At 37.3% G+C, this 13,297-nt stretch overlaps 5 protein-coding genes across 5 annotated transcripts; 4 read left to right on the forward strand and 1 right to left on the reverse strand.

The window, feature by feature from the left end:
* Positions 1-286: 286 nt before the first annotated feature.
* Positions 287-2,307, forward strand: Gasu_33790 (serine/threonine protein kinase). Its single transcript, XM_005705640.1, has 5 exons — positions 287-555; positions 607-741; positions 791-995; positions 1,048-1,183; positions 1,239-2,307. The coding sequence occupies exons 1-5, from the start codon at positions 311-313 to the stop codon at positions 2,192-2,194; spliced, it is 1,677 nt and encodes a 558-aa protein (XP_005705697.1). The 5' UTR covers positions 287-310; the 3' UTR covers positions 2,195-2,307.
* Positions 2,308-2,316: 9 nt separating this feature from the next.
* On the forward strand, positions 2,317-6,057 carry Gasu_33800 (alpha-galactosidase). Its single transcript, XM_005705641.1, has 14 exons — positions 2,317-2,501; positions 2,553-2,637; positions 2,695-2,839; positions 2,897-3,029; positions 3,089-3,215; positions 3,279-3,497; positions 3,545-3,696; positions 3,750-3,854; positions 3,907-4,146; positions 4,209-4,361; positions 4,408-4,991; positions 5,040-5,700; positions 5,752-5,817; positions 5,863-6,057. The coding sequence occupies exons 1-14, from the start codon at positions 2,337-2,339 to the stop codon at positions 6,004-6,006; spliced, it is 2,979 nt and encodes a 992-aa protein (XP_005705698.1). The 5' UTR covers positions 2,317-2,336; the 3' UTR covers positions 6,007-6,057.
* Positions 6,058-6,066: 9 nt separating this feature from the next.
* Positions 6,067-6,867, forward strand: Gasu_33810 (uncharacterized protein). The gene is made up of 2 exons (XM_005705642.1): positions 6,067-6,782; positions 6,830-6,867. The coding sequence occupies exons 1-2, from the start codon at positions 6,131-6,133 to the stop codon at positions 6,838-6,840; spliced, it is 663 nt and encodes a 220-aa protein (XP_005705699.1). The 5' UTR covers positions 6,067-6,130; the 3' UTR covers positions 6,841-6,867.
* A 4-nt stretch (positions 6,868-6,871) lies between these two features.
* Positions 6,872-7,596, reverse strand: Gasu_33820 (uncharacterized protein). Its single transcript, XM_005705643.1, has 4 exons — positions 7,388-7,596; positions 7,252-7,334; positions 7,116-7,201; positions 6,872-7,067 (listed from the first exon to the last, which is right to left on the reverse strand). The coding sequence occupies exons 1-4, from the start codon at positions 7,516-7,518 to the stop codon at positions 6,954-6,956; spliced, it is 414 nt and encodes a 137-aa protein (XP_005705700.1). The 5' UTR covers positions 7,519-7,596; the 3' UTR covers positions 6,872-6,953.
* A 1,540-nt stretch (positions 7,597-9,136) lies between these two features.
* On the forward strand, positions 9,137-11,738 carry Gasu_33830 (archaeal ATPase). Its single transcript, XM_005705644.1, has one exon. The coding sequence runs from the start codon at positions 9,156-9,158 to the stop codon at positions 11,658-11,660; it is 2,505 nt and encodes an 834-aa protein (XP_005705701.1). The 5' UTR covers positions 9,137-9,155; the 3' UTR covers positions 11,661-11,738.
* Positions 11,739-13,297: the final 1,559 nt, after the last annotated feature.

Below are 13,297 nucleotides of genomic sequence, written 5' to 3' on the forward strand. Positions count from 1 at the left end.
CGGTTTTGTCCAAGTGACATATTTGTGTCCATTCCTTTTCCTCGTTCATTTAGTCGGAATCTATTGTGTGCCAACAACGGTTGTATTGATTCGTCTCGTCTGAACCCCTTTGACGCAATACTTTTAACGTGCTTTAGTTTGCAAAGTTTTTTGCTTTACTCACTTGTCACTCTTTTTCTCCAAGAGTTTTACTCTCGCCTCCTATATAGTCTTTCAGGTGCTTCACGTTCGGAAGCTAGTTGGTGATATTTATGTGCTTGAACCCGTTGGTTTCCTTCATATTCTCTCTTTCTTGAAGAAAAGCCCGCTCATGAGCGACTTATTTAACGATAGAAGAGTTACATGGGAGGATCCTGACGGTGAGGTAGATGTTGTGGTGGAAGAAGGCTCCTTGGCACGTGAAGAGGAAAGCGACTCTTTTCGACAAGACGAAGAGAACTATGACGTGGAAAACTCGTCGAAAACATGTTTTCCTGTGTGGGAAGCGAAATGGTCGCGAAAGGCAAAAGTCGAACGAGTGTTGAGACTGCGACCGGAAACGGAGCCTCATACGAGGTAAGTCTGAGCGTATTTTTTTGTTGGGTTCGAGTCTCAACGCATTGCAAGTGAGCCTTGGTTTTCAAGAAGTAGAATGCGTTTGCTTGCAGACTCCCCAGCGGTGTATTTAATAGATTCCATTCTCATTATTATCAACTTGCTTATTTTTCTGTCAAAATATATTGTCATGTTCCGGACAGCTTGGTAAGAAAAACTGCTTTGTGAGGTTGATTAATTCTTAACGGTTTGAAAGGACACTAGACGCAAGCAGCAGATATGCTTATATAGTTACCACGTGGCTGCAGACTGGAGCCAACTTATTGGTGTGGACAATATTTAGTATTGAAACGTTGTTACGAATATATACCTGGGGCAGAGTGCAATTTTTTAAACAAAGATTGAATATTGTAGACTTTACAATTGTTAGTTTTCTGGGTATCACTTGTATCATTGAGTTGGTATGTTGGAGATTGTTGAGTTGTATCCTTGTTGAAGTAACGGAATATTCAGGTTCTTTTTGCCCCTGTAACACGATCTTCGTTAGATGTGAATGTTGAATGGGACGTTCAGTTGGTTCAACTTTTTCATGTTATATTTTCTACTTTGCGTTTTGTGGTTGTGATACGCCTAGGCACAGCCGAAAACTGTAAGTCATAGTTACAAGCTAATAATTGTCTGTTTGACGATGGACTATGTTGTAGTGAGAAGAAAAGCTTATCGCACTGCTCAAGAAATGAAAGAAACACAAGTGGCAAGAGGACTTGAAACGTCATGGTTAGTGAAAGAGAACGAAGTGCAGTTTGGAGAGCAAATTGGGATTGGAGCAGTTGGAGTGGTTTATTTGGGTCTTTGGCAAGGAACTCTTGTAGCAGTTAAACAAGTATTGTGTCCTCATTTGGATTTAGATTCTCGTAAGACTTTGGAACATGAAGTCCGAATCAACTCTTTGTTGAGACATCCAAACATTGTTTTATTTATGGGAGTTATATTCCATAGCGACCAAAGTATATCTCTACTATCTGAATATTGTGAAAAAGGCAGTTTACAGCGTCTTATTTATGATAAGCAATTCGACCTCAACTACACTTTTATTATGAAATTTTCGGTGGATGCAGCTCAAGGATTAGCTTACTTACACTCTAGAAGTCCACCTATTCTACACAGGGACTTGAAAAGTGCGAATCTTTTGGTAGATTCCAGTTGGAACTTGAAGATTGCTGATTTTGGAATGAGTGCAGTTCTTTCGAATATTCATCAAGATGGAGCATTAGGAACGATACAATATACGGCACCTGAAGTATTGAGAAATGAACGGCCTTCACAAGCTTCCGATATATATAGTTTAGGGATGGTTCTTTGGGAAATGGGTGCTCGAGAGTTACCTTTCAAAGGAAAGAATAGATATGAGTTGTTTATTGGCAAAGCTGAACATGGAGTGAAACCTGATATTCACAAATGTGAGTTGCGAACCAGTTGTAAATATATTTCATTAGTCAATCGCTGTCTGTCTTTTGAACCAGGAAAGAGGCCTTCAGCTGTGAACTTGATAGAGTTGCTTCATCGATTGATTGATGAGGACAGTGATATTTCTGCTGCCTTATTAAGTTTGGGGGAAAAAGACTTGAATACGGACTCTATTTTGTTTAATGGTGTATGAGAGTTGCTGTGATACGTTTCGTTGACATATGTTTGTATATATGTATGTAATGTTTGTCTTCCAATTAGTTTAGTTATAAAAACGATTCATACGCTATGAATTTTCTAAAGAGTGATTGTTGGGAATATTCCAAGTTGTGTTGATGTACACTTACAAGTCATCGAGTATACGCTGTCAAGAAGCAGTCATAGAAAGCACACCTGGTATTTATTACGACTCACTGACGAGAACCTTTCGACTACGTTGTAAAAACTCTGTATATGCCTTTCGTGTCGATGACAGCAGAAACTTGGAACATCTGTATTGGGTAGGAAATGAACGATAAGAGTTCACTTTTCATCCATCTTCTTCTTTTTAGGGTTCTTCTATTCCTTTGGAAGATGACTTGTTGTTTCTAGGGTTTGGTAATAACCCTACACCTTTCGATCCCAAAGGCTATATTGGTAGGAGACCTTTTGGACCTAAGAATCTTCTTTTCAAATAATAACGAAGAATATTAGGAGATTCTTGGGAGAGTTTGAATCCTCTTGGTTTTGCTGACCTCAAACAATTGGATCCTGATGAAGTGGCTGAAAAGTGGAAAACTTATACAGTGGAAGCCCAAACTCCACGTGCTACAGAACCACGTAGATTGGAGAATGCGAGGTGAGAAAAAGTCTGTATGTTTATGTATATTTTGAGAATAGCTATTGTGTATTATAGTTGGAGATTATGGAATATGGACAAATTGAAAAGAACAGGAAGTACACTGAGTGGAGTTGATAAACATGGAAGTGTTACTTTGGAAGAGAACTATCCATCAACAAAGGCTGTTTTTGATGATTCGCATCGAAAGGTATGTATGGTCTTTCTCTTTTCTATATATAGTGTAAGCTTAGGATTGTACTATGATAGGGTTTGAGTTCATTGGAAGTTGTTTACGATGATGAACCCTGGAGTGGAGGAGATCGTAGTGAAGTTTCTTCTCCTTCCTATTTTAGAACGGATAGTGTAGATACTGGACATTCTAGTTCAGAGAAAGGTTGGATTGTCATTATATAGAAAGACAGTTGTGGTAGAGTGAAGAGAATGATTTGTTTTTTAGAAGAAGAAAGTAGTGATACTAGTGTCAAGCGCCGATTTTTGTCTCACAAGACTTTACCTACTTGGAAGAGGTCTCCATCCCTTCGTAGAGGAGAAGGTTTTGAAAAGAACTTGCCAAGTATAGATAGTTTAGAAGACGAGTTTTTATCTTGTAGCCGCTTTGGATCATTTTCTTCTCCTACTCCGAGACAACAACAACAGAATGTCTGGATCAATTTAGGTATACAGTTATAGTTCACTGTGGACAAGTTTTTAAAGTTTGCCTAGATCCCGAAATTGTCGGAAAGAATACCAAACTGTTGGAATATTCAGATCGAGGTACTGGAGATTACCGTTCCTGTTCGTTTGAAATAGAATATTCTGATGGAACAACGTTATCTCCTTTGGTATACTCAAGTCATCGCATATTTGGTGGAAAGGTAATATGAAATTACACAATAGTGATAAGAATGAGCGTTTTGAATGTCTTTAGCTTTTGCCACCATATCCACTTCCTGGACTTTATGTTAATGTTGATTCCGATGCAACTACTTTGGAATTGACTATGATCGATCCTCTAACAAAAGTGGCAGTCATTGTAAGCAACTCGATCATTTTGGATTGTATATAAGGTTGTCATTTGTACATAGTTGTATTACACTGTTTTCCATGAATATGATGCGATTGTGAGAAGAACAGTGTTCCGAAATCACTTAGATGAAAGTTTGATCATTCGTCGTTGTTTTTCTTGCACACAAGACTTCGATACCGACGATTTCTATCTAACTCAGCTATCTGGTTCTTGGGCTAGAGAAAGACAATTGGTGACTAAGAAACTGTATCAAGGAATGTCTTTAGTGGAATCTACTAGAGGTGCATCTTCACATCAGGTGAGATTGAGAAAGGATTGCTTGGTTACCAAACTGGATGCTCAAGTGATAATATTCAATAGCATAATCCTTTTGGAGTGATTACTTTAGGCACACCAAGAGAAGATCAAGGTGAAGCGTTTGCATTTAGTCTCGTGTATTCCGGAAACTTTCGTTTGGAATCCGAATTGGTAGAAAGTGGTCGTCTACGTGTCAATATGGGTATCAATCCACAAGTAGGCAACAATTGATCAGATAGGAAAGAATACTGAACAAAATTAGCAATTCTCGTGGGATTTAGGACCAGCAGAAGAATTTTCTACTCCAGAAGTGGTGTTATGTTATAGTGACCAAGGCTTGGGTGGCATAAGTCAACAATTTCATCGACTCTATCGTTATCATTTGATTCCTCCCATGTGGCGACATACCATTTGTCCAGTTCTTATCAATACTTGGGAAGCAATGTATTTCAATGTGACTCATGAAGCTGTCGTTGAATTGGCAAAAAGAGCAAAGGAATGTGGAATTGAGTTGGTGGTTTTGGATGATGGCTGGTTTGGAAATAGAAATAATACTCGCTCAGGCTTAGGTGATTGGAAAGCGAATAGAACGAAATTCCCATTTGGTTTAGAAGGCTTATGTCGTGAAATTAACGAATTGGGTTTGCGTTTTGGGATTTGGATCGAACCAGAGATGGTGAATATTGAAAGTGAGTTGTATCACCAACATCCAGATTGGTGTCTTCATATCCCAAGAAGAGCAAGAACTACTGGAAGGAATCAATTGGTTTTGGATTTCTCCCAAGAAGCTGTAAGAAATCATGTTATTGAGGAAGTTTCTAGTATTCTGAGTAGTTGCAATATTGAGTAAGTGGCAATAGCTTTTTGAATGGAATTGAACTGACGATAGGGAAGATATGTGAAATGGGATATGAATCGCCATTTGACAGAAGTGTTCTCACAAGCCTTTCCTCCGGAACGACAAGGAGAAATCGCTCATCGTCATATCTTAGGTGTTTATGAAGCTTTTGCAAGGATTACGGGTGCCTTTCCACAAGTCTTGATAGAATCTTGTTCGGGAGGTGGTGGTCGTTTTGACCCAGGAATGCTTTATTATTCAGCTCAAATCTGGTGTAGCGATAATACAGATGCATTATCTCGTGTCCAAATCCAATATGGAACCAGTTTGGTGTATCCTGTGTGTTCGATGGGTTCTCATGTGAGTTCAATACCCAATCACCAAACCTTAAGAAGCACTACTATGAAGACCAGAAGCCTAGTTGCGATGTGTGGAACTTTTGGATATGAAATGGATGTCCGCCAACTTTCAAGAGATGAAGTGGAAGAAATAAGGAGTTATATTGAACTTCGAAATGAGTTTGCACCCCTTGTTCTATTTGGAACCATGTATCGGCTATGGAATCCATTTACAAGTGACTCGGGTGGTTGGATGTTTGTGAATGATGAAAAGACCGAGGCTTTAGTTATTGCCGTCAATCTCAATCGTCCAATTGGTTTGCAGTTACCGAGAATGCACCTTCGTGGAATTCGGGAAGATTGGGAATATTTGGTAGAGGTAAATATTGGATAATAATAGCGTTGGTGCCAACTGAAAGCTGTTTGACAGGAACTTTGTCCAGGAAAACTGAGAACTAATGTATCGACAGGTGCCATAGAAACAGATCCTAGAGGAGTAAGTAAAAGTGTTTGCTTGTCATTTCTCTAAAGTATATTCCAGGTATTCCAGTGGAGTACAAACTTGGGAGGAGTTACCTTGAAACTTTCAGGTCGCACTCTTATGAAAGTTGGACTACCTGTGAAGTTTATATTTGAAGGCGACTCGCTTCTCTTTTCCGTTCGAGCAGTGAGTCTTTTGACCTGACTCTAATTCATTCAATAAAAGCATCTTTTGTTCCGTAGAACATTCGATACCCTTCTTTGGAATTCCATTACTCTCTTTAAGGCACATTTTGTAAATAAGTCTTTGGTGAACTGTGGTGCTGCAAATGTACAGAGATCGTTATCCGTATTATGACGGAGAAGTTTATGATGATACTGGTGTAGTTTTTCCTGAAAATATTGAGAGACGTCCCAATGGAAGACGTGTCATAGTAGAAGAACCAGAAGACTATGGAATGCCCAATGACAGAGGTGTGGAAGACGAATACGACGAAAGAAACCCTTTTAGAGGAGGACATAGTATGCAACCTTGGAACCAATCTCCTTTTGACCACTTTGACCGACTGTTTGAAACTCCTTTTGCTGGACTGGATAGAGGAAGTTTTGGGGGAATGTTCGGCAACATTGAACAATCCTTGAGAAGGCTAGAAGAAGACTTTGCTAGAGGAGCAGGAAGAGGTAACGCTCATGTATATAGTTTTTCTTCAAAGAAGCACTTTGGCCCAGAAGGAGAGGTTTATGAAGAAAGTACCACAACGACAAGGGAAGGAAACCGAACAGAGGTACGAAGACATTTGAAAGATAGTGCTGCAGGAAATGAAGAATATGCATGGAAACGAGAAATAGATGGAAGAGGCAGAGAAGTTATCAGGAGAAGGGATGGTTCAGGACAAGAAGTTACAAAGGAAAACTACTACAACCTAACTCCTGAAGAAAGAGCTCAATTTGAGCAACAGTGGAGAACACTTGCTCGTGAAGGTTTGGACTGGAGAGGAAGCGAAGGAAATAATGCTTCTCTCCCGCAGTTATCAGATAGGAGTAGTTGGATGGAGCACGACAGAAACCAACATCGTGGTGGTTTGGGAGGATTCTTTAGAAAACTTTTTAAACATGACTAGTGCTTCTCTCGAATAAATATTTTTTCATGGTTTAGTCAGACCAAAGTGTTTCCCGTATGAGTCTTCCAAGTTCTTCTAGTTTTTCTTGGGTCAGACCGTTTCCTTCTCTGTTCTCTTTGCTCTTTTTTGAAAATGCAACGAGGAACTTGATATATTGTCTCAGGGTTGGTTCCAAATTGCAGAAACAACTTACTTGGTCACCGACATCGTATATGACTACGTCTAATTGACTAGTTGCTAGTATTATTGTTTTGCACGATTTACGAAATACAAGTGAAGCTGATCAGTTTTGTTATCTTTCATAAACACACGCAAACAACAACTCTTACTTAGTTGTGTCGCCAGTTGTTTTACCTGAAATACTATCTCAGGTTCCACATCTATGACGGGTTTTACACGTTTGTTTGGAGTCCTAACACAACAGCAAAGGTTAAGAGGGTCTTTACCAAAAAAAAGACAACGTACAGAATGATGCCAGTTTCAGTTATCACGAAACAATACTCCAAGAGAGGAAGTTGCAAACAAAGTTGAGTTAGCTTCTCTTCTAAACCATGGAATCTTCCTCTTCTTCCTGTTGAACAACAATTATTCAACATGTATAAACCCTTCAACTTTCCAAAGTCTTCAAATCTTGCCAATAAAAAAAAGAGATGATAAAATTTTCATTTTTCTTATCATCGATGGAAATCTCTTGTCGAACACTTTTGTAGATACACAAACTCCTTACGATAAGGAGGATTGAGCCTCAAACAAGAACTTATTGAAATTTTTGACTGTAAGAGTAAAAGTGGTGATGCTTTTGCTTCTCCTTGCACTTATATTTCAAGATTGATCTTACTTTTTTCTTTGCAAATAGAAGTGAAAGATTCTTGCTTTTCCATTATTTCTAAATATATATTCTTTTTACAAAAGTAGACAAAATTGATCAACATATTTAAAAGAATAAGACCTTTACCGATTTGGATAGTAACAACCACAATACCATTTGAGATGAGATTGATTGACTCGGCAAAAGAATTAAACAAACTATTTTATTTTATTCTGCTGAAAATATTGCAAAGTTGGCGACAATTTTATTTCTTATAGAACAACTTGGATAAAAGCGTTTCTCTTATTTTTCAAGTATGACTTGTTCCTAGTAGAATGAACACTTCTTGTATTGTTTATACAAAATACTGAGTTGTCTTTGATTCTTGTGACAAGTATCCAAAGGAACCTTCCACCATATACCCATCAGGTTATATTTCGCAAGAGTCTTCTTCCAAGTGTCTATTAAGAAGAACTTTTGTATATTGTCTGCTCAAAATATCGTTTGTTCAAACAATAGATTTGCATGGTGTTACAACAGATTCTTCCTTCTATTTCGATATTGACAATCCTTCACTAAGATTGCCGAATCATATTAGGAATTCGAAAATTTTTATCAAAGTAGTTTAGTATTTCCTTTGTTCTTTTAAGAAAATTAAAGCCGCATAGATAATTTAGCTTATTATATTTTCAGAAATGCCGCTATGGACCTTCAAGTTATTATGATGGAATGTAGGACCAGATACTTATGTTTTGCCTTTAGTTGCATTTTCGTATGATCTTCTATGATATATGTATGGGCAAGCTTTGGTTTTTGTACATTCCGTTCTTGGATTGATTTGAAAACCGTACTATTATTCCTTGTTTTCCTTTGCACTCTCCTGTCGATCTTTCTCATTTCTTGAAACTTCTGAAATCATAATGTAAACCTGTTCAGATGCTGTAAAAAGTCAATATCAACTGCTTAAAGACCAACTCAGTGCGAGGAAAACAGAAAATTCTGTTGGTTACTCTACGACTTAAGTTGCTCTTGGTGAAAATATGATTAGAACAATCTTCGGTTCAAATGACTAGAGAAAGTTGTTGTGACAATTCCATTCACAAACAAAGTATGTAGATAATTTAGAATTTTTTCAGTTTCTAGTGCATTATGTGATGATAAGATATGTAATTGTATTGAAAGTTGGTTGAAGGGACCTCGCTATAAAGATTAACTTGAGGTTGCTCGACATAATTACATTGGAAGTTTTGATTCTTTGGCTATGTTTTTCTCAAGTATAATTAAAGATGCTCTTAGTTTACTGTCTAGTAAAAACACTGCCAAGTATCGTCGTTTCTCCAAAATGTTTGAAGCTTTTCATCCAATTTTCTTCATCACTTTTGCATTCCTATTTTTTATGGAGTATTTGTCGTTGAAACTTTCTCTATGGAATCAATTTACTATTTAAAAGAACCACAAGTTGACAGAGAGGAAGACGTAAGGGCTATCATTGAAACTTTTCGTTCCCAGTTCTCGAAGAAGATGTACGGTGGTCCTTTGTTCAATCGACCGGCTTGTTGTTTTGCCCCGCAAATATTTGGAGCAGGGAAAACTTTTCTAGGCCGAAATTTTTTGTCTTATTTGAATATTTTTACTGAGCATGAGTGTTCAAGTGTACAGACTTTTCAACAGCCACGCAGTTCATATGAGAAACCCCAGTTGAGTGCTCCGAAGGTTCCTTGGAAACACTTTGCGGAACACACATTGTCAGTTGTCTTAGAACTAGGAGAGAATTTTTCTCGTGCTCCTTTTGCAAGTTTTCGAAAGGCTTTAAGGTATAACATAGCTCTGGCTACAGCCGAGTGCAACGGTATGACTGCCCGAGAAACTGTAGAATTCACGGACGCAGCGATGAAGCAACCTAGTGTTTTTTTATTTCTCCAGTATCTTCTCGAACAATTTCAGAAACAATATTTATTTTTGATGATAGACGAACTTAGCCACCTGAGTTACATCACCAAATACTATAGTGAACTTACCATGAAACAGTTCGTCGAGCCCAATCCAAGTTATATCCCGTATCGCAAATTTTTTCGAACTGTAGATGAGTTGCTTAATACAGGAAAAGTTATCCTATATATTGCTGGGCGAACCGACGAAATCTCAGCCCGCCTGTCTGATGCTCGCTCCAGTAAAGTCACCCTCCATATGTTGCGGTTGAATCCCTTTAAACTAAATGATATTAACGAATATATTGAGCTGGAAACTTATAATGGAAAGTCCTTGAAGGACTGGTTATTGCCCTCAAATGATTTACGATATCAATTCGTAGAATTGTTGAAAAAGAAGACAGGAGGTATTCCGTTAATTGTAAAGAATACTTTACTAGCCCTAGTAGAGAAACTTGCAAACTTATCTCAACCTGCTATCAACGATGACAATATGGAACTTTTATTAGATAGTGTCTTTGAAGATATACTAAATGAGTCAGGAACCTTTATTATTCCGGAGATACTAGATTCCGCAACCCTTCTTCGATATCAATTTGTCCTTTTGAATTATCAACTCGGAACAGTTTTTCCAATTGACTTTGTAATTACTATATGTGGAACGAGAACTTATTTGATGGACTTGGTTGCAACTTTTGGGTTTTACCGTGAAAGTTGTGGAATTGACGGGATTGATTTGGGCACCGAATTCAAGATTGGTTGTTGTGAATTTATATTGAGAGCTCATAGCAACTATAAATTTTTCCGTGAGGCTACTGAACTCTTTCCTTTATCTCCGTTTAGTTATATTTCCGACACTTCAACAGCAAAGGGAGTCTTCTTTGAATTTGTATTTATGAAGATCTTTCGCTTTCGCTTATTAACTTTTCTTCATTCTAACTCCTCGCCTATTGTACATTCTGCTATTCCAGGAATTTTCCAGGGTTCTTTTATTGAACAGGACAATGTTTCTTATTCTATGGAATCAACAAAATCTAATGATATACCCATCTTGAGAAATGTCTCTGATTCATTTTCTGATCATTATAGAAAATATTTACAACGTTGTGGTATTTTTGTTCCAAAAGATGGCAATTCTAGTGGCGCTGATGCATATGTTGTATTCCATAATGGACAAACACGTTATGTTGTTGGATTTTCATTTAAATTTTATCACAAAACTGAATTTTCGAAGAGAGATATTGAGAAGGAAGCAGAACAATTTTTCCAAGAAGTTATTTCCGTTTTGAATGACGAATCTCTTTCATCTGTTCAACTTTGTTTTCAGTTTGTGGTAGTATATACTAGTTATGGTCAATCTGTATTTTTCTCTGTTGAAGAACATAATATTGTTGAAGATGCAAGTTATTTGGCCACTGAACATTCTTCAGGGTCAACTTTGAATGAAAGTAGTCGATCATGTCTGCAATTGACAGTTGTTTCCCAAAGGAATTTTGAACGATTCTTGGGAATAGATAATGTCGAAATGTTGAGGAAAGTTGGGGAAGCAAACCGAGGAGAGTTCTGTAAATATTTTTCAGTATGGTGTAAAACTATCTTTGAGTCGATGTCCAGTGCATATGTTTCATCTTTGGAAGCTGAGCAATCAAATGTTACTTTAAGAGTATCTCGAAATATAAGACAGAGAACAAGCATGGAGAATAGGATGCAAATGGAAGAGCTTCAAAGTGCTATGCAAGTGGAAGAAGGAGATACACGAGGCGAACAAAAGGTTGCAGCATCGAGTTCTTTGTCTTCGTCATTTGATTGGAATACTTTCCTAAGAGAACGTTGTGGTCTTTATGAAGAGGACGTTGCTTATTGTCTTCCGAAAGTCGAAGATATCGATACGGACGAGCTTCCAGCGGTGACCGAAGAAATTTTAAGGGACTTGGGTATAGATAAACCTGCGTTGAGGTCGAAGATAAGATCTTCTATAAGGTCATATCTTGCTAGCGAATGATGAATGTATTTGAGAGTTTTTATTTTTCAATATGTTTCGTTCATTGTATTTGCAACTGATAAATACCAAATTTTCTTTCATTCTATCTTGAGCATTGAAGGAATGCTTTCAAAGGAGATATAGAGTCTTTTATGTCTAATGAGGGATAATTGCTGATCTGATATCCGCAAGAATGAAATAAGACTCTTGGTTTGTTAATGAAATTTCTTTTCCAATTGGAAAAAAAGATGTCGACTAAGTAAATCGTTGACATATCAAGTTTGCGATGGTTCTTATCAAGATCGATAGGGTTATCAAACTAGGAGGAATCGACTCTTATATTTTTACAAAATCACAACACATGATATTCCAATGGTACCCTTTCAAGATATTGTTTCCAAGCTATCATACAAGTTCCGTAGTTCAACTATAAGAAAAATAGTGACAATTTTGAACAACTTTTTTTTTCTATGTTGTCTCACAACAAGATTTCCAATTGGGAGCTTCATTCATAAGAATACTATCAAACGGTTCATTTTGAAAGTGGTTCAGATCAATGGAAAAGCAGTTCGATTCTTTGTTTCGAAAATGATGAATAGTTTGTGAGCCAGGGTCATCAAGGATTATTCTCTTTTACTTTTCTTATGTCGAAAGTAGTGACTGGAAATTGTATAACTATCGCAGTTTCTATTTCATCTTTTACGGATCACGAAAAAGGTTCTGTTCTAACTAATTGGACTTGTGTTTGGATTAGAAAAAGTTGCAACTCCCTTCTTCGATACAAGCAGTCTTTGGCAAGTTGTAGATTTTTAAAAAACTATTATGGTCATCAAGACTCAATTTGAATGCTTCATGTAGTCCTGCAGAGACAAGAAGCCAAGTCTCAATATCCATTGCTCTGGAGATTTAAAGTCCTATATTCAGAACAACGAAAAGGATGATGAAGAATTTGAAGAGTAGATTAGTTGGACTCGTAGAGAATTTTACGTTCGAAGACTCAAATACTTTTTTTTTATAGCGACATGTGTGCTTACTGGTTTGAAACAAGATTGTGTATGGTTTTGGTACTGAGTTTTGAAGAGGAACTTGATATAAAAGAAAACATGAAGATTTCACACAAGAAATGCATGCTTTCAGTTGAAAATGTTGATAACGTTGACAACTCATCAAATGATATCCTCTAGTTTGGAAAGATACAATAAGAGATCTCATAGAAAACTAGAATCTTGCAATCGATAAAGCCAACGTGAGGACGCTCAAGTTTCCGACTTGAAAGGTTCGAAAATTCGAATCTCATCAGACCAAGACTTTCAATTTCTCGTTATATACACAACTTGTGTGTTCTTTATCTAATACTTGTAGAGTGTTTAGTGGCTGCCTCTTTCTACTCCCTTGAACGTATCAATAGTCCTATGAAAGACTTTAAAAAAGGCAAAGACTCTTCGTAAAAAAAGTCCTTTTTTAAATCAACGCTATTCGATGGAGAAGCTATTTGGAAGGTTTTTGCGGTGAATTGTTTTAGCTAAAAATAACTAGATGGTTTCAAACAAAGAAACTTTGCACCTGTTGTGATATGCTAGAATGAAAGTTATGATTCGTTAGTTTTTAAGCTGGAGATCTTTATATGGCGCTAGTTTTGCAATCCTTCTTTTGCTGCA

This window comes from Galdieria sulphuraria (genome assembly GCF_000341285.1).
Source record: "Galdieria sulphuraria unplaced genomic scaffold scaf_27, whole genome shotgun sequence".
NCBI lineage: Eukaryota > Rhodophyta > Bangiophyceae > Galdieriales > Galdieriaceae > Galdieria > Galdieria sulphuraria.